Source organism: Barbatula barbatula, assembly GCF_947034865.1.
Source record: "Barbatula barbatula genome assembly, chromosome: 4".
Taxonomy (NCBI): domain Eukaryota; kingdom Metazoa; phylum Chordata; class Actinopteri; order Cypriniformes; family Nemacheilidae; genus Barbatula; species Barbatula barbatula.
This window is the reverse complement of record NC_136768.1, coordinates 27,236,228-27,254,040: the sequence shown is the minus strand read 5'-3', so window position 1 is coordinate 27,254,040 and position 17,813 is coordinate 27,236,228. Positions and strand designations below refer to the sequence as shown.

Sequence of the window (17,813 nt, the reverse complement as noted above, 5' to 3'; positions counted from 1 at the left end):
AGGATCGTTTATAAAACTGCAATTGTTATTTATACAATGTTATGTTACCACAATAACTTTAAAAACGAAGAAATTTCATATAGGGTCCAACCTCTTCATGTTCTTTGTACGTTCTTGTTTTGAACATCAAGAGTAAAACGCTTGTCAAAGGCTGTTAATAAGAGCGTTTTATTTTACCTTAAAGTATATCGCTTTGGTTCATGTTATATAGTGAGCGGTGAACTCTTTCTATGAAGTCGTGTGTGGCTCTTAAAAGAGCCGTTGGGTTTTCAATTAGAGTCCAGGTCGCGTTTAACCTCCGAAGCCGTACAGGGTGCGTCCCTGCCGCTTCAGCGCGTACACAACGTCCATGGCGGTGACGGTCTTCCTCTTGGCGTGCTCGGTGTAGGTGACGGCGTCACGGATCACGTTCTCCAGAAACACCTTCAACACACCGCGAGTCTCCTCATAGATGAGACCGGAAATACGCTTCACTCCACCGCGGCGAGCGAGACGACGGATGGCGGGCTTAGTGATGCCCTGGATGTTATCGCGCAGAACCTTACGATGACGCTTAGCGCCTCCTTTCCCGAGTCCCTTACCGCCTTTACCTCTTCCAGACATGATGTTCAGATACTTGAAATCACTGTGAAGACAAACCAAGAAGCGAAGGGCTTAAACATGTGCGTATAGGACCGAGGAGAAACACGTGCACGAGGGCGGCACCAGCGTACGTCATTCATACCCCTTTTCTTCCCGACTCTGCCCTGACACATATTTCAGTAATTCGACTTAAATTGTAATTTACAAAAAGCACAAAGATGAAGATTTTCTAATAAACTTAAAGTGATTTTGAAATATAAAACTTATTATTTATTCAGCCTCATGTCACTTCAGTTTAAATGTATTTCTTCAGATAAAGATCATTGAAAGAATGTTAACTATTTCAAATTCTGTGACGTCATCATTCACTGCCATAAGAGGAACAATTCAATGATTCAAAAGAGCCTCAGAAATGTTTGTTTTCCTAAATTCTTCTAAATATCTGAACATTTCTTACATTCCTACAAATAGTTGTTTTTGTTTGTAAACAGGTGTACAATGAAATGTGCTTTAGTACATAACAGAACTTTAAGCTCTTTATATGAAAATTATAATTTTATGTTGAGTTTGTGAGGAAGTGAAGTTTACATGTGATCATTCGCCCTTAAGAGGATTTATCGCCGATTAATGGATGAAATAAACACGGGAAAACTCCACTGATAAGATTATTTTCATTATTAATTACGACAAAAATATTAATCCCTGGCTCATATGTTGCGTTGCTATTTATGTTTGTTAAAAAAAAGCTGGAAATCACGTCATTCAGTGGATGTGGTGGCTCTTAAAAGAGCCTTTGTGTTGTGGTCGAAGACGCGGGACTTAAGCGCGCTCTCCGCGGATGCGACGCGCCAGCTGGATATCTTTGGGCATGATGGTCACTCTCTTGGCGTGGATGGCGCACAGGTTCGTGTCCTCGAACAGACCGACCAGATAAGCCTCGCTGGCCTCCTGCAGAGCCATGACGGCGGAGCTCTGGAAGCGCAGATCCGTCTTGAAGTCCTGAGCGATCTCTCTCACCAGACGCTGGAAAGGCAGTTTGCGGATCAGCAGCTCGGTGGACTTCTGGTAGCGGCGGATCTCTCTCAGAGCAACGGTGCCGGGCCTGTAACGATGAGGCTTCTTCACGCCGCCTGTGGCCGGTGCGCTCTTACGGGCGGCTTTAGTGGCGAGCTGCTTCCTCGGGGCTTTGCCGCCGGTGGACTTACGAGCGGTCTGCTTGGTTCTTGCCATCGCTGCGGTCTCTTCTGCGTTCTGTACGAAATAAATCTACGTTTCACGGCGCCTGTTTTTAAAGGCTTAGCTAGCGCAAGACGTCACGGCACGGAGACATGTGATTGGCTTATAGGTGACGTAGGCCCGTGAAATGGCCAATGGCCGCGAAATTAGCATTCAAATGAAATTGGCGGGACGTTGCGCATCCTTTGTTCAGCGCACAATTCCGTTCGCGAAACACAAAGCAAATCCATCACATGATTAAATCATCCCATCATTTATCTTTATCTCTATTTTGTATTCGTGTCATTTCATCGGATCAGAAATGTGCAACTTGCAACGATATAAAGGTTATCGCCTACAAAATATATTGTATTCGGATCACTATGCAGAATAAAAATATTCTCTGACTAAAGGGCAAAACTCTTCTTTTACTGTTGTACAAGGATCGGTAAACTACAACTATGACAAACTCCCCTTCAATCGCTTTTATCTTAAGCATCTGTTCATCATGTAACCGAACACAAGTTCACTCTCAGAAGAGTTTCTCAAATACGTGTTCAATGAACCTACATCATAAGGCGCATTTTAGTTTATAATAAACCAGGAACACAAGACTGAAATAGCTTCGCTCTCTTGTCGAGTAAGTGTGTGGCTCTTAAAAGAGCCTTTGGGTTTACGGGAGATGATTTTCCGCCCGTTTACTTGGACTTCGCGGGCTTCTCGGTCTTCTTGGGCAGCAGCACGGCCTGGATGTTGGGCAGCACGCCGCCCTGAGCGATGGTCACTTTACCCAGAAGCTTGTTCAGCTCCTCGTCATTGCGCACCGCCAGCTGCAGGTGACGGGGGATGATGCGGGTCTTCTTGTTGTCGCGAGCGGCGTTTCCGGCCAACTCGAGGATCTCGGCGGTCAGGTACTCGAGGACGGCGGCCAGATACACGGGAGCACCGGCACCGACGCGCACCGCGTAGTTTCCTTTACGGAGAAGCCTGTGAACACGACCCACCGGGAACTGGAGACCAGCCCTGGATGAGCGAGTCTTGGCCTTAGCTCTCGCCTTACCGCCGGTTTTGCCTCTTCCGCTCATCTTCTGCTGTAAAGATCGACTGTCTGATAACAACTGTGAAGAGAAGTGCTGCAGTTGTCCATTTTTAACCCTTCTGTCAGTCAGCTATTGGTTGGAGCCGTTTAAACTGCTAAACCAATCAGTCAACTTCCCTCCAAACGCAGAGCCCAACCCCTCTTTCTGCCCGCCTCACAGATGCTGTCGGGGGCGCACTGCGGAATACGCGTTCATACAAAAGTTTGGCAACAGGTCTGTGTAAACGGGCTTTTATATTACACGTCTCCTAAATGAAAACAATAATATATCTCTATAGTTGTTACACAGAGTAATCAATTGGTATGTGTAAAGAATTACATACATTTAAACTGCTTTTTACATTCTGATTTAAAACAATTATTTTATAGGAATGCGTGATTTTCAACATCACAGCTTAGTTATGACCGCCAACACCACAACCGACTGTAATGATCAAATCCATCAGCAAAATCAGTCGACAAAGTCGCTCTTTCATGAGGGGTTGGGTGGCTCTTAAAAGAGCCGTTTGTTTATATCAACACCTGTAATGCATTCACTTCTTTTTAGGCGCGACCCTTTTAGGCTTTGCAGTTTTGGGTTTGGCAGCAGCCTTGACTTTCTTCGGGCTCTTGGCGGTCTTCTTCGGGGCTGCGGGCTTCTTCGCTTTTTGGGGGCTCTTTGTTGCCTTCTTTGGACTCTTTGTAGCCTTCTTGGGGCTCTTTGTTGCCTTCTTGGCTGCTGGTTTGGCGGCGGCCGGTTTCGCCTTCTTCGGAGATTTCTTAACGGCGGTCTTCTTCGCCGCTGCAGTCTTGGGCTTCTTGGCAGCGGCGGGTTTCTTCACTGCGGCGGGCTTCTTCGCTTTAGGAGCGGCTTTCTTTGCTGGTTTCTTGGTCTCTGCTGGTTTCTTGTTCAGCTTGAATGATCCAGAAGCGCCGGTGCCTTTAGTCTGGACCAGTGTGCCTTTGGTCACGAGGCCCTTGATGGCGAGCTTGACGCGGGAGTTGTTCTTCTCCACATCGTATCCTCCGGCGGCGAGAGCTTTCTTCAGGGCGGCCAGAGACACGCCGCTTCTCTCCTTGGAGGCCGACACGGCTTTAACGATCAGTTCAGCCGCGCCTGGACCCGCTTTCTTGGGTTTGGCTGCGGATTTCTTCTTCGGCGCTTTCGCCGGCGGGGCTGCTGGAGCGGTTTCTGCCATTTCTGTAGTCGGATCAGAGATCAGTAATGCGGGAGGACTGAGCGGCGCTGCGCTCTTATACACCACATGAGAACCAGATAGACTCAGCTCGACCTGCTCTGTGCCCGCGCGCCTCTGTGAGCCGCAAACTCTTGTGTTTTCTCTCGTGACATTTACAATGAAAATCAGAGTTTAAAGATCATTTGACGGAGTGAAAACAGCGAGAACACACAGCAGAGATCCAGAGCTTTATTCACAGACTCAACTACACGACACTGAAGGCTTTATTGATTCAGTGTTAGATTCAAAACACGACCAGCATCGATCTCTGGAGGAAAGACTCGTGTGAATTCCTTGTGATTTATTGCATTAAAGTTTGATTAATTATTCTCGTTTTCTGAATATTTAAAACACGTGTGAAACATGATTTGTGTGAAATGAAGGTCATTCAGAGACTTGTTCAGTGTTGCATACAGAAGTTGTTTTGATCACCTTGATAAACACACAAACACTCTCGAGGTATTTGTGTGAATCTCTCAAAGCTCTTTTGTTTTATTGATGTGCACATTTGTTATATGCAGACTGACGGAACGATAAAACACAGAATAAATATCATCAAATATAATAAAACTGTAAACCTGCTAATAAAACAATTGATAGATCATATGGTATTTGTGTGCGAGCGTGGGCATGTGTGTTTTGTAGAGATGCTGAGATTCTTACTGAGAGTACAGACATGTTTGTGTAGTATATTATCGTCTTCACTGGTAGTTATGTGATCTCATTCTCAAAGTTCTTAATGTCACAAGACAATGTTGTGAATGTGGTATAATAATAATTATCTGTTGGATCTGTTTTTAGTCAAACAAAGCACAGAAATGCAAAAAAGTTTATTCAGTAAACTCTGCTTATCTTATGCTAACATCACTTTGTCTCCTGACTGCTTATCTTATCTCTTAATCTCTGTAAACACTTAATATTTTGAGCATAGACTTAAATTTTCAGATAAACATCTGAAATGGCACAGATCCATAATTGTGTCTATCGGGAACAAGACAACATGATCTAGCATTTATTTTCCCTATTATGGCAGTAAATGAGGGATGAGATCTGTTTGACATTTTTCCAGATGTATTTTTCGGTGTTGGTCAGAACATGGATAGTAATACATAATGACTTTTCATTTTTAGGTGAACTATCATTTTGATGTGTTTATTTAAATGATTAACTAAACAAAATTTGGGAAATTGTTTACTTAAAACAAAAACTTAAAAGGTTAAGTTCTTATTTGTTCTTGGTATACAGGTTAATTTATATACATTAATGTATATTCAGTTTTCTCATGATATGTACCTCTGGCAAACATGTCCTCTAAAAAGGTAAGTTCACAACTAAATCAATGTTCCCTATCAAAAGCTACACTCGATGCTGCGTTTCAAACGCTATGGGAAAACGTCTTTGTTCGGCCGGTTGTGAAGCACGTGTGTCAAACACGGCAAAATTATTTTGGCTTTAAATAACCTCGGCAGGTAATTTGGTTAATTACACCAACACCTGCAGGTTATAAATACGCATGGCGCGAACGTGTCTTCAGGTTCTTTTGTCTTCAAGGACCGCATTGTATGCATGTGTGTGTGAAAGCAAAGCGAAACTAAAGTGAAGGCGAAAGCGAAAGCAAAGTTTTCTTTAAGTTAAGAATTAAAATAAAGGATCATGTCTTGTCCAGAACGGAAATGTGTGCCTCCGTGTCAGAGGTACCTGGACGAACTGGATAGACATGAATTCTGTTTTGAGTGTTTGGGGGTTGATCATGCCACCATGGGACTGGAGGGACTGTGCGAACTCTGTGATGTGTTCGACATTAAGGTTCTCCGTGCTCGGCGTTCTTTCTTTAAGAGCGATCGAGCCGTCTTTCCCCCGAGCGGGGGTTCGCGGTTCAATCTAGCCGAGGCACGGGAGACGGAAGCCGTTTCTCCCCATCCCGAGCTGTGGAACCTCCATGTCTGGCCCCTGAAGGGCACCAGCTGAGAGGTTCAGGGCTTCCGCCTGATGTAATAGAGACTATTTTAAGTGCTAGGGCTCCCTCCACTAGAAGGAGCTACGCCCTTAGATGGAGCGTTTTTGAAAGATGGTGCATGGTACACCATATAGACCCAATTCACTGCCAGATTGTCCTCAGGGACAAGCCCCGGTAATCTCAGGGTTTATGTGGCCGCTATTTCGGCTTGCCATGCCCCGATTGATGGGGTTTCTGTGGGAAAACACCCTTTAGTCGCCCGCTTTATTCGTGGAGCGAGGCGGCTAATGCCTCCTTCTAGACGGACTGTTCCATCATGGGACTTAGCAATAGTGCTCGAGGGTCTGGTTAGCGCCCCTTTTGAACCTATGGAGTCAGCACCTATCAGGCTTCTGACCTTTAAGATGGTTTTTCTAATGGCAATCACCTCTCTTAAGAGAATTGGAGATTTGCAGGCGCTCTCGACCTCACCGTCCTTCTTAATATTTGCCCCTTGGATGGTCAAAGCAATTCTGCATCCTCACCCGAGTTATCTGCCTAAAGTTCCGTTCTCCACCGTGCATCCGGTTGTTCTTGAGGCCTTCTGTCCTCCGCCGTTCACGACGTCGGAGCAGGAACGATTACACCTACTGTGTCCAGTACGTGTTCTTCAGAATTACATCCACCGCACTAGCCAGTGGCGTAAATCGGAGCAGCTTTTTTATATGTTATGGGAGCCGCAACAAAGGGGCGGCTGCCACCAGGCAAACAATGTCACATTGGTTAAGGGATGCTATTGCTCTGGCCTATGAGGCGCGGTCAAACTTCACCTCTGGGTATCAGAGCTCATTCAACAAGAAGGGTTTCATCTTCTATGGCCTTAGCAAGAGGTGTCCCCTTGCAGCAAGTGTGTGATGCGGCGGGCTGGTCCTCTCCGCACACATTTGTCAGATTTTATAGTCTGGATGTCCACGCTACTCCAGGCTCACAAGTCCTGGAGTCTACATCCCAGAGTCACGTCTGATGCCTTCTCTTGGCTTGTGCACACATACCACACAACCTTGGGGGGTCCAGACACCTCCAGTGCGGCGGCGTTGGTATTCTCGTTCCCATAGCGTTTGAAACGCAGCATCGAGTGTAGCTTTTGATAGGGAACGTCTCGGGTTACTTGCTGTAACCCTGTTCCCTGAAAAAGCGGGAACGAGATGCTGCGCCTCAATGCCGCACTGTAGGCGTGCCGGACGTCCTTTCAGACAAAATTGGAACCTGAAGACGCGTTCGCGCCACGCGTATTTATAACCTGCAGGTGTTGGTGTAATTAACCAAATTACCTGCCAAGGTTATTTAAAGCCAAAATAATTTTTGGCGTGTTTGACACACGTGCTTCACAACCGATCGAACAAAGATGTTCTCCCATAGCGTTTGAAACGCAGCATCTCGTTCCCGCTTTTTCAGGGAACAGGGTTACAGCAAGTAACCCGAGACGTTATGCGTTATATGTTATATGGCTGAAACTGGTAGTTCCAGAAAAGCAGATTACATTTTATAATTTGCAGAGACAGCGGTATAAGTAGTGATGACATCCTCAAATGAGCGTAAGAGGCATTACAATAAATGGCTCAGATTACTGGTGTGGATTTTGGGACAAAACAATGGCATTGACATATTTCAAGATGTGTTAGGGAAAGTTATTTTCAGTTATTACAAGTCACATATTCATTTTAGTGTGGACCAGCCTTAAACCTTGTCTGTGAAACCGGCCTTTTTGTCATTTCATGCTGACTTAATAGAAGCTGAGTTCAAAGTAAAAAAAAGGGCCCTGGCATTTTTGCTCAGACCAGCCCACCACAATCGGTGGGACACAACAACCAGTACACCATCCATGCAGTCCCTGTAGATATGCATATCTACTTTTCCATTCCCAAAAACCCCTACAAAGCTGAGAACTAAGTGCCATGGACCAGTGTACTCACTCTCTCCTGACTGACTCCGTGGTGACCAAAGGTGGCAGTGGAGTAGGGCCTACACAAAGTGAGGGCATCCTGAGAGAGAGAGAGAGAGAGAGAGAGAGAGAGAGAGAGAGAGAGACGAGAATGATAACTGAATGAGAAAAAATATCCCCATACAAGTATCTTTAATATATAACAATGTAGAGAGATGGTTACACATATTTTATACTTAGTGGAAATGGCTCTATGGTGCTCTGAACATCAAAGACAACGAACTACAAACGTGAGTGCATCCTGAGAGAGAGATAGAGAGAGAGCGAGAGCGAGAGAGAGAGAGAGAGAGAGAGAGAGAGAGAGAGAGGGGGGAATAACGAGTCACATTTTCAGTCTACAATATTATGAATATTTTTATAATAATATCAATAATCTCAACTCGCCTTACAATTACAGCAGTTTCCTCAGTAGCTTGCTCTTCTCTGCAACTCTGTCAATTACAATGTTTTCCATGTTAACATTAGAATAATCAGCCAAAGTTGCAATTGAATAAGTTAACTCTGCTAACCTAGCTACAAAAACAATGCAAAATAGCTTATACTGTGTTATTTGACTTTAGCTGACTGAGTGGCTAGTGCAGTAGGTGACAATCCGACAGACATTATAATAGCGACAACGATTATGTTGTCTTACTATAATATTCATTAATTTAGGTAAATCATCATCTTCGTCGTGGCCCAACCAGGCCCACACACTGTGATGTCACCGTCCGGAGCAGAAGGGGGCAGTAATGCACCAAAAAGCTGTTTACTGTAAACACGAAGAAGTCACCGGCCGGTCCCTGTATGGTGGTGGCGTCACTTACTGGACCAGGATCGGTGATCCTTAGCAGTTGTGTTTCCGATATGAGCTTGTTCTTCAGAAATGTTTGGTAATATGTAACGTTAGCTTGTGTGGACGCTACCGCACTACTTGATCAACAAAAGAGCTTCGCTACTGAAAAGCTATTTGATTCAGAAAACAGCGACGTTACCACCACGCTACTGAAAAATGTAGTTAAGCTAGTAGTGTCACTGTTTGTAGCGACGCTACTGCCCAACACTGCTTACCGTTTCAGGTACACTCTCCTGCTCACTCTGTCTCTCCTTGACTTCACTATCAGACACCTACTCCTCTGCCTGGGTGCCGCCATGGCAAGTCACCTCTCCTCCATGTGCTATGTTCACCTGTTTTTGCAAAATGTCGTCAGGTAAGCTACTATAGGCTTGGAAACTGAAGCTACAGCACTTAACGTGTCGGTTATTTTTGCACATGTTGAGGCATCAACCTCTAGAATTTTTATTTGTTTGGCCCGCAACTTCTCTGCACCCCCTTGCCCTTGCGCTTTTGTTTCTCCATGCTAAATCCACAGATTTCTGGCTCTGACCCACTGACTGTATTTGACACAAGAAATCGAGGGGGAGGGGTGGAGCTCTAACCCTAAGAGATGATTGGGCCAGCCCAGTGTCAGTATGGATAATGAAACAATGGGCCGCTGTCCCTGCTTTGTGGGCCGGTCGTTGGCAAATAAAAAAAAATCATTTATATCAACCGGCCCTCAAGTGCGTCGGCCCACCGGGCATTTGCCCGGTATGCCAGATTACCAGTCCAGCCCTGTCTCTGTGATTGCAACCACTGTTAGGTGGGAATACATTTTTTAGAAAAGGACCATATCTGTCTCTAACTGATACCAAATATTAACAAAGCGACTTACATTGCATTATCCTATACATTTATGTATCTGCAATCCCCTGGGATCCAACCTTGCGTTGTTAACACAATGCTCTTACCACTGAGCTACAGGAAAGTGTAATGGAAATTTTCTAGTCTAGCTTCTTGATGTGTCTATCTATATGTTTATGAAGTTTTTATCCATGTTTTCTTCTCTATGTTATCATGTTTTTCTCTATACGCGTCATACCACTCTGCCTTTGCCCTCGAGCAGAGGCCAAGATGTTCTGTTTGGAATAACGGGCATCACTTCTCGGAAACCAGCTCGGGATTCTGGCTAGGGGGCAAAGGGAGGGGGTTTTCACGTTTTAATATATAAACTCTGGGTGCAGAAGGAAAGAGTGCCTTTGCTCTGCACCATGCTCATTGCTTATGATGCAGATTAAACGACAATAAAATACTTTGCAAAGTACCTGATGTCTCTGTGTGTTGCGTTTGTCAAAATTGACTCACCTTGATTAAGGAATAAGAAAATTCCACAACAATTTGGCGACGAGGATGGGATCACAAGGCTGACGGAGAACGGACTAGAGTTGACTGATCATCCTGGACATAGCAAATCCAGCTCTAACCCCATACAGGGACGAGAGAACTCTACTCCGGACCCCAGGCTGACGTGATCCCAAAAGAACTCAGTGCAAGGCACAAAAGTGAAAAGCGGTGAGTTGAAAAGATTCTAAACAGTCTGGTTAAAGAGGGGAGACTACTCAGAATCAAGATAGATTCTAAACAGTCTGGAGGACTGCTTAAGACAGTTAAAGAGGGGAGACTACTCAGAATCGAGATAGATTCTAAACAGTCTGGGAGACTGTTCAGAATTATGGATAAACCAACATACAGAGAAATGAGGAAAAGGTGGGGAACGGGAAGTTTACAAGGTGTACCCTATTTAAAAGAAAAAGGTAACTTTCCAGGAAACGGTACATTTAGTACCACAAAATTAGAGAAAATAAGAGAACACATGGGGAAAAAGGACATATTTAAAATGTCCAAAAAAGAAAGAAAAAAATATGACGAAGCGTGTAAATGTTTAGAATTATGGGAGAAGGAAGCAAATAGACGTGACTATGTTTTTAAAGAAATGGCATTGGAAGAACTGCCACCACCGAAAACTCCATTGTACCCTGTTTTGCTTGAATATAATGATTTAACCCCTCTGTCTTCTTTACCCCCATCTATGACTTAAACACCAACCGGAGGATGATTGTGTCCCTCCTCACCGACATCTGAACCCGATCGAGGCAGCTCCAGTGCCCCCACCAGTGTCTCCACCAGCACAAGTGCCGTCTCCACCGCAGCCCGTGGTGCGTCAAAAGCAAGAAAGAGCGCAACCAGCACCGACGTAAAGAACTTTTGACATTTTGCAAAGAATTCTCACCCTCAATGAAAGAATTAGAGAGACTGTTGAAAGTCAAACTGAAACCATCTGACCTAAGAAAGCTACAGTGTAAATGGCCTGTGGAGGAAGTATTTAAAGAACATTCTGGACTTCAACCTGATGCAGACGGACCAGACATTGGTCCGTTCGAAGGACATCTCAGATCCGCTTTTCTGCGGAACCTCAGAGAAGAGCTGAGACGAGAAATGGAAAAATCATGCATCGAGCCAGATCGTGCGAGAATGAGCGAGATCGTCCGTCATGCTGTACACGCCGAAAGACAAACAGACAAGAAACAGTTTCAGAAGAAAAACACACAAGATAAAGAACTCCACATGGCTCTAATGAATATCGGAGGAGAACACGGAAGAATAGGAAGATGGCGAGGGAGAGGAGGTTTTAAACCCTCTGTTGATTATGATCCAGAAAAATGTTTTAACTGCAAAAGATTGGGGCACTGGCGGAAAGATTGTCCTGAGCCTCGGAGATCACGGAGGTCAAGAGAAAAGGTAGATGGAAGTGAGGAGGTGAGGCATCATTCCGAGGGTGGTGAGTATGATTTCCCTTAGCATATGCAATGAAGAAATGCTTTTTCCTACTGTATGCAACGAAGATCTGCTTAGCTCACATTCCATGATGAATGAAACCGCTTTCTGAACTTTGCTAAAATGCACAATGCTCGTGTGCAACAAACCGCTTGAATTATTGATAGATTCAGGGGCAACGAATAGCCTACTGTGATTCACAAGAAGTGTTTAAATTTACCCGAGTCTAAACTAGCTGTGTTTTCCCTAAATACTAGTGGCTCTAATGTAAAATAATTGATGTCAAAAGGGTGCAATGCGAGTTGGGAAGTGTCAAATTTCAACACAGGTTTCTCATGTCTGACTGCTGCCCGATTCATTTAATGGGCAGAGTCATAATGTGTATGATGACAGATTGAGCATGATACCAACACGACCCGAGTGCAGCGCTCGTACAGCTGTACGATGTAATATTGAATTACGTAAGTACGATGTAGAAAGTATTGCCTCACAGAGCCTCATGACGTTGATTACAATGGTGTGGGGAGATGTGGGTGTTTTGCTGACAAATGTGCGCACGCCATAGAATGGGTTAAAAGGGATGACGTGCAATATTCAAATTTGTTGCATGCCCATCGTGAGAATCATGCCTGTCTGTCAGCAACAAGGGGACTTGAAGTGTTTTCACACACAAAAAGATTAATGATGAGTATTGACATACCAGAAATTTTGGGAAAGGTGCCCGTTCAACTGATGGTAACAGGAAAATATTATTTGGGGTGATTAGGAACTGTGAGCCTGTTGTGATAACGCCCAAGGGTAATTTTCGTCCACGCAAACAGCAATACCCCCTCAAAACAGAAGCCTCAAACCAGAAGCCCTCAATGAGATAAGGCCAATATTTAATGAGTTTAAAAAGATTAAAAAATAAAGGCATAGTTGTGCCATGCCCAAATTTACCGGTGCGCAGGCCTTTGTTTCCAGTTTAAAAGATAAGAGAAAAGAACACAAAGTAAATGTTTCCGAAGTCCAGCTGGCAAAATGATTTGTTCATTTTTGGGTCACAAAATTACTGACCGCGGCAGACAGCTGTCCGCAAAGCGTGTCTGCAATTACAGACATCGCAAGTCCAAAAGTAAAGAAGCAATTGATATAATTTTTAGGGACCATTTCTCTGCTCAGACAGCAGAGCTCATTGCACTCACACGCATGCGAATTAGCAAAGAATAAAAATGTAGACATTCAAACAGATAGTAGAAATGCATTTGGTGTAACTCATGATTTTGGCACACTGTGTAAACACAGAAACTTTGTAAAAGCTGATGGTAAAAACATTCTTAATCACACACAGGTTGCTGATATACTATCTGCCATTCTTCTACCATCAGCCATTGTTGTGTGTGACTATGCCACACACACTTTTTTTATCAGAAACAATTTTTGCAGGAAGCCAACGAGCTGACCTTGCAGCAAAGCAAGCAACATCGGAGCCACAGACAGATTGTCTCCAGAAATCACTAACAAAATTTTTTCTCTTGCAGAGATGCAAACATTTTGCGGAACCAGCTGAATGTAAATACACAGACAATGTGCTTCACCTGTTTGCCAAAACATTTTTTCCCTGCTTTTGCGATTTTGACGCATGGCCTAGACCACGCGTCAAAAGGGGGGATGTTACAAGGCAATGTGTTTTTGTGTTTTTGCTCTCAAAATGTTTGTGCAGGTCAAAAGAGCAGTAGCAAATGGAGCTGACAAATCATTACATAGCTTCCAGGAAGTCGTAGGAAAGACACACCTCCCACAGCAAAAAGGTGTCCAAGGAGGGGCAACTCCAACCGTATGGCTCTTCGCAATGGTCGTGCAGACAAAGGGAATCAACTGTTCGAAGTCGGGGATGCATCGAACCCCGAGAAATTAGAGATTATAGAATTTTTTTTGTGCAACACTATATTCCAAGTTTAATAAAATGGTATGGGGAGGGACAGTGTTACCCTAATTCTGCTAGGTACTGGGGAACAAATATGTATTTGTGTAGAGGTACGTGTACCTCAGGTGATGTGGTGGATAAGGAAACAAAATTTAAAATGTGGGCCATTATGTCCCCCAGGGACGGCCAAATAAAAAGGCAAAAGAAAGTGTTTTAAATATGAGGTAACGGGAGGAACTTCCCAATAAGAGTGGGAATAAGCAAGTGATGAGGGTTTAAGCAAGTGATGAAGGTTTGAGCAGGTCAGTATTGGTGTGGTGGACGAGGGGGAAAGACACAGGTCAGAAGCTTCAGATATAATTTCAGCCAAGGAATTTTCAGGCCGCAGAGCAGGCAGAAAAGGAGGCAGGAGAAGCAGAGCTAGAAGGTAGATACGAGAATGGCAGTATACCAATGCAAAGGCAATAAGGCATGTGCATTGGCACTGATAGAAAAGAAAGAGGTTGGAGTGAATGACAGTTGTTGGTGGTGTATGCGACTCGAGCAGGCATGGAAAGTCAGTCCTCTGAGATTAGAGGACCGGAAAAGGCTGAAGGGTCACCCTGCAAAGTCACAACCCGGTTGACAGTTGCAAACAGCACCAACAAGGCCGAAGAAAAGACAGAGTGCAGAGAACCAGGTGGTAAGAAAAGTACAGAATTGAACAGTTTGGAAGTAGGGGATTAGGATTGCAGGGTAGGTTAGTTTTAGATGTGTTCACCGCAGATAAAAGCAGTGTGTGTGTAAAAAGCTCAGGGTCAGTTGTTGTTTCTACATTCAGGAAGCTGGATGATATGACTGAACAGCCTAAATATGGAAAGTGATGAAGGCTGAAGCAGGTGGTGTTACCAATTCTAGTGGGATTTTAAGAACTGTTTAGATAGAAGAATGAAACCTGTAAGAGAAAGGGCGTTGCTCATCTTACGGGTCAAAGTATAAAGATTTTGGTTATCATATATGATAAAAGGGGGGAATGTAATGGAAATTTTCTAGTCTAGCTTCTTGATGTGTCTATCTATATGTTTATGAAGTTTTTATCCATGTTTTCTTCTCTATGTTATCATGTTTTTCTCTATACGCGTCATACCACTCTGCCTTTGCCCTCGAGCAGAGGCCAAGATGTTCTGTTTGGAATAACGGGCATCACTTCTCGGAAACCAGCTCGGGATTCTGGCTAGGGGGCAAAGGGAGGGGTTTTCACGTTTTAATATATACTCTGGGTGCAGAAGGAAAGAGTGCCTTTGCTCTGCACCATGCTCATTGCTTATGATGCAGATTAAACGACAATAAAATACTTTGCAAAGTACCTGATGTCTCTGTGTGTTGCGTTTGTCAAAATTGACTCACCTTGATTAAGGAATAAGAAAATTCCACAACAAAAGCAAGAACACGAACAAACGGTTAAGATTAATAATTGCTACTAAGTGTAAAAGAAAAGAAAATTATTGAGCAGAAATTAACTATACATTTGGTCGGTGTTTTTTTTCCAGCTGAGGAGACTATTGAAGGTATTGGTCATAATAATTTAAATTCATGTTTATTTTATCATGATTTTTTACTCAGTTTTTTTTTAGATGAGGAGCAACCGCAACAAAGAAAATATAAAAGAACTACTGTGATGTTGCCCTTACTGTGACTATTTAATTTTTTTCACTAATTTAAAGGGATAAACTTCCATCAACTTTAAGGAATCAAACTTAAACGTCTATTGTCTATCATATTTGTAGTATGTGTAGTATTTATTTTAATTACTTTACGAAAGAAATTAATTTGAATGAAGTTTTCCTTTTCTGTAAAAAGCGCCTAATCAATGAAAGTCTCCGTGTGTCACATAAACACTTATTTAAACAATATGCCAATAACATTATTTGTATGGCTATAGGGCTTGGGCGTCGTGACGTCATACTTGGCGTGGCGGCCATGTTGATGGCCTCGCGAATGTAAACATACAGTAAGTCGAACGAAGAGAAGCAGAGTTGGGAGAAAGAAAAGAAAGAAAAAATATGTTAAAATCCCGAAAAGGATGTGGAAATTACCGGGATACGTTAAATAGTGAAGCCAGGCACCGGTATTTGGACAAAATCGGAACTATTAACGGTTTGGATCCATATGAAATTCACAATAAAGAGTGGAGCACCGACGACGACTTGCTGCCGCTGTTTAGCATAACAGATATCTTCGGCTACCTTGTTTGTGGTGTGAGCGCCTACACGTCAGAACAGTTCCGAAGCTATAAGTCATTGGAGTCTCATGTGCAGTTCACAAATGGATGGGTTCAGGAGCTGCAGATCATAAAGCCGGCAAACAGTGGGAACACAGTAATCCGGACAACGGTAAGCTGCGCTCCTACTAGCTGCTAGTAATCTGTAAGCTGCTATAACTTTATTATTAATGAACTAATGCATAATGTATGTTCATTTGTCTCCTCAGGTCTTGCACTCTCAACGCATCAATGAGACTCCTCTGAAGCCATGGGTCATCATTGCCAATGATGGCCAGGTTTGCTGTGCACACTGTACATGCATGGCTGGCATTGCAGAGTCATGTACACATGTTGGGGCTCTACTGTTTAAGATTGAGGCAGCAGTCCGTATCCACGGAAAAAAGACCGTGACAGATGTGCCTGCTTACTGGAAAATACCATCTGGAATTAACAAAGTCCACGGAGAGGTCGCCCACAAGATGGACTTTACTTCTGCTAAAGCTCAGAGGATTGCTCTGGACAGAGTCATCAATGACAACAGTCCCATGCCTGGCCTACGGACGCGAGCCAGCAGACACACGCCCCAAGCCACATTGGACGACTTGTCGTCACTGCTCCCTGTTCTCCATAAACATAGTGCAGTTTGTATGTCGACAATGGACACCTTCTATCACGACTATGCTGACCCTGTCCAGCCAGCTGTGATGCCAAAACCCCTGCAAGACTGTCTGCGTGACCCACAGTTTGATCATGCTCCACTTTCTGTCCTTCTCCAGCACATTGAGACAGTGAAAGACATTGCAGCTGTGACAAAGGAACAAGCCGACATCATCAGCACACACACAAAGCAGCAGCATAAGTCATCTGCCTGGTATGGAGTACGGGCAGGGAGAGTAACCGCCTCAGCTATGCATGCAGTTGTTGTTTGCAACATTGAGAAGCCAGCTGTGTCCACGGTGAGAAAATTGTGCTACCCAACAGCACTGTTGAATACACAAGACACAAGATGGGGAATTGAGCATGAGGAGACTGCAAGGAGTGCTTATCAGGCCAAACAAGCACCACACCACACTGACCTGAAAATTGAGCTGTCTGGATTCTGCATCAACCCTGGGTTTCCACAAGTAGGCGCTTCACCCGATGGATTACTTCACTGTATCTGCTGTGGGAAAGGCTGCCTGGAAATAAAGTGTCCAGCAAAGCACAAGAATACCACTGTCCAGGAGGCTTGTGATGGTGACAGGGACTTCTGTCTCCAACTTGTGGACAACACATTTCAAATTAAACAAGGCCACAAATACTACACACAGGTGCAGACACAGATCTTTGTGACTGAGTCCAAATACTGTGAGTTTGTGGTGTGGACACAGAAAGATCTTGTTGTTGTCCGAGTCATGCCAGATGTCAGGTTCTGGGATTCATGTCTGCAGAAGGCACAGGAATTTTTCCTGAAGGTTTCCCTCCCTGAGCTCATTTGCCGCCACTACACACAAGATGCCTCTACACCACAGCCCTCAAGAGTTATGGCTGTTAAATCTCACAACACTGTAACAGTCCCACAAGTAAGAGGGCAAAAGAGAGCGAGGAAGAGGACCACAGAAAATAAAGAGAATATATGGTGCGTGTGCCAAGGGCCTGAGGAACTGGATGACATGGTTGCGTGTGACAACAAGAACTGTGCGACGCAGTGGTTCCACCTTTCCTGTGTTGGACTTGATGCAACCACTGCAGCAGATGACTCCTGGTTTTGTGATGCATGTCTGTAGTCACACAGCTGTCCAAAGACATGTATTGTATATTATATATACATATATTATATATTTTATAGATACCTATTTATAGCATGAAAAGAAATGATAAGAGACGTATATTTGTTATTATTACATAAGAAATTGCACTACCTCCATTTTTATTTGTATCTATTGTTGTTATTTTATAGATACCTATTTATTTATAGTATTGAAAGAATTTATATATTTT

At 43.9% G+C, this 17,813-nt stretch overlaps 5 protein-coding genes across 5 annotated transcripts; 1 reads left to right on the top strand and 4 right to left on the bottom strand.

Moving 5' to 3' along the window:
• Nucleotides 1-291: 291 nt before the first annotated feature.
• Nucleotides 292-603, bottom strand: LOC306893417 (histone H4; the record flags this gene model as incomplete). Its single annotated transcript, XM_079455206.1, has 1 exon — nt 292-603. The coding sequence occupies one exon, from the start codon at nt 601-603 to the stop codon at nt 292-294; it is 312 nt and encodes a 103-aa protein (XP_079311332.1).
• Nucleotides 604-1,401: 798 nt separating this feature from the next.
• On the bottom strand, nt 1,402-1,812 carry LOC306893370 (histone H3.2; the record flags this gene model as incomplete). Its single annotated transcript, XM_079455159.1, has 1 exon — nt 1,402-1,812. The coding sequence occupies one exon, from the start codon at nt 1,810-1,812 to the stop codon at nt 1,402-1,404; it is 411 nt and encodes a 136-aa protein (XP_079311285.1).
• Nucleotides 1,813-2,495: 683 nt separating this feature from the next.
• Nucleotides 2,496-2,882, bottom strand: LOC306893388 (histone H2A-like; the record flags this gene model as incomplete). Its single annotated transcript, XM_079455177.1, has 1 exon — nt 2,496-2,882. One exon carries the CDS (start codon nt 2,880-2,882, stop codon nt 2,496-2,498), a length of 387 nt encoding a protein of 128 aa, XP_079311303.1.
• Nucleotides 2,883-3,429: 547 nt separating this feature from the next.
• LOC306893353 (histone H1.5-like) lies at nt 3,430-4,074 on the bottom strand (the record flags this gene model as incomplete). Its single annotated transcript, XM_079455139.1, has 1 exon — nt 3,430-4,074. One exon carries the CDS (start codon nt 4,072-4,074, stop codon nt 3,430-3,432), a length of 645 nt encoding a protein of 214 aa, XP_079311265.1.
• An 11,481-nt stretch (nt 4,075-15,555) lies between these two features.
• On the top strand, nt 15,556-17,733 carry LOC306893314 (uncharacterized protein). Its single transcript, XM_079455087.1, has 2 exons — nt 15,556-15,963; nt 16,061-17,733. The coding sequence occupies exons 1-2, from the start codon at nt 15,634-15,636 to the stop codon at nt 17,597-17,599; spliced, it is 1,869 nt and encodes a 622-aa protein (XP_079311213.1). The 5' UTR covers nt 15,556-15,633; the 3' UTR covers nt 17,600-17,733.
• Nucleotides 17,734-17,813: the final 80 nt, after the last annotated feature.

Coding starts and splice junctions, on each gene's coding strand:
- LOC306893314 (XM_079455087.1), top strand. CDS start 15,634: ATGTTAAAATCCCGAAAAGGATGTGGAAATTACCGGGATACGTTAAAT. Junction 15,964..16,060: donor ACACAGTAATCCGGACAACG/GTAAGCTGCGCT, acceptor TTGTCTCCTCAG/GTCTTGCACTCTCAACGCAT.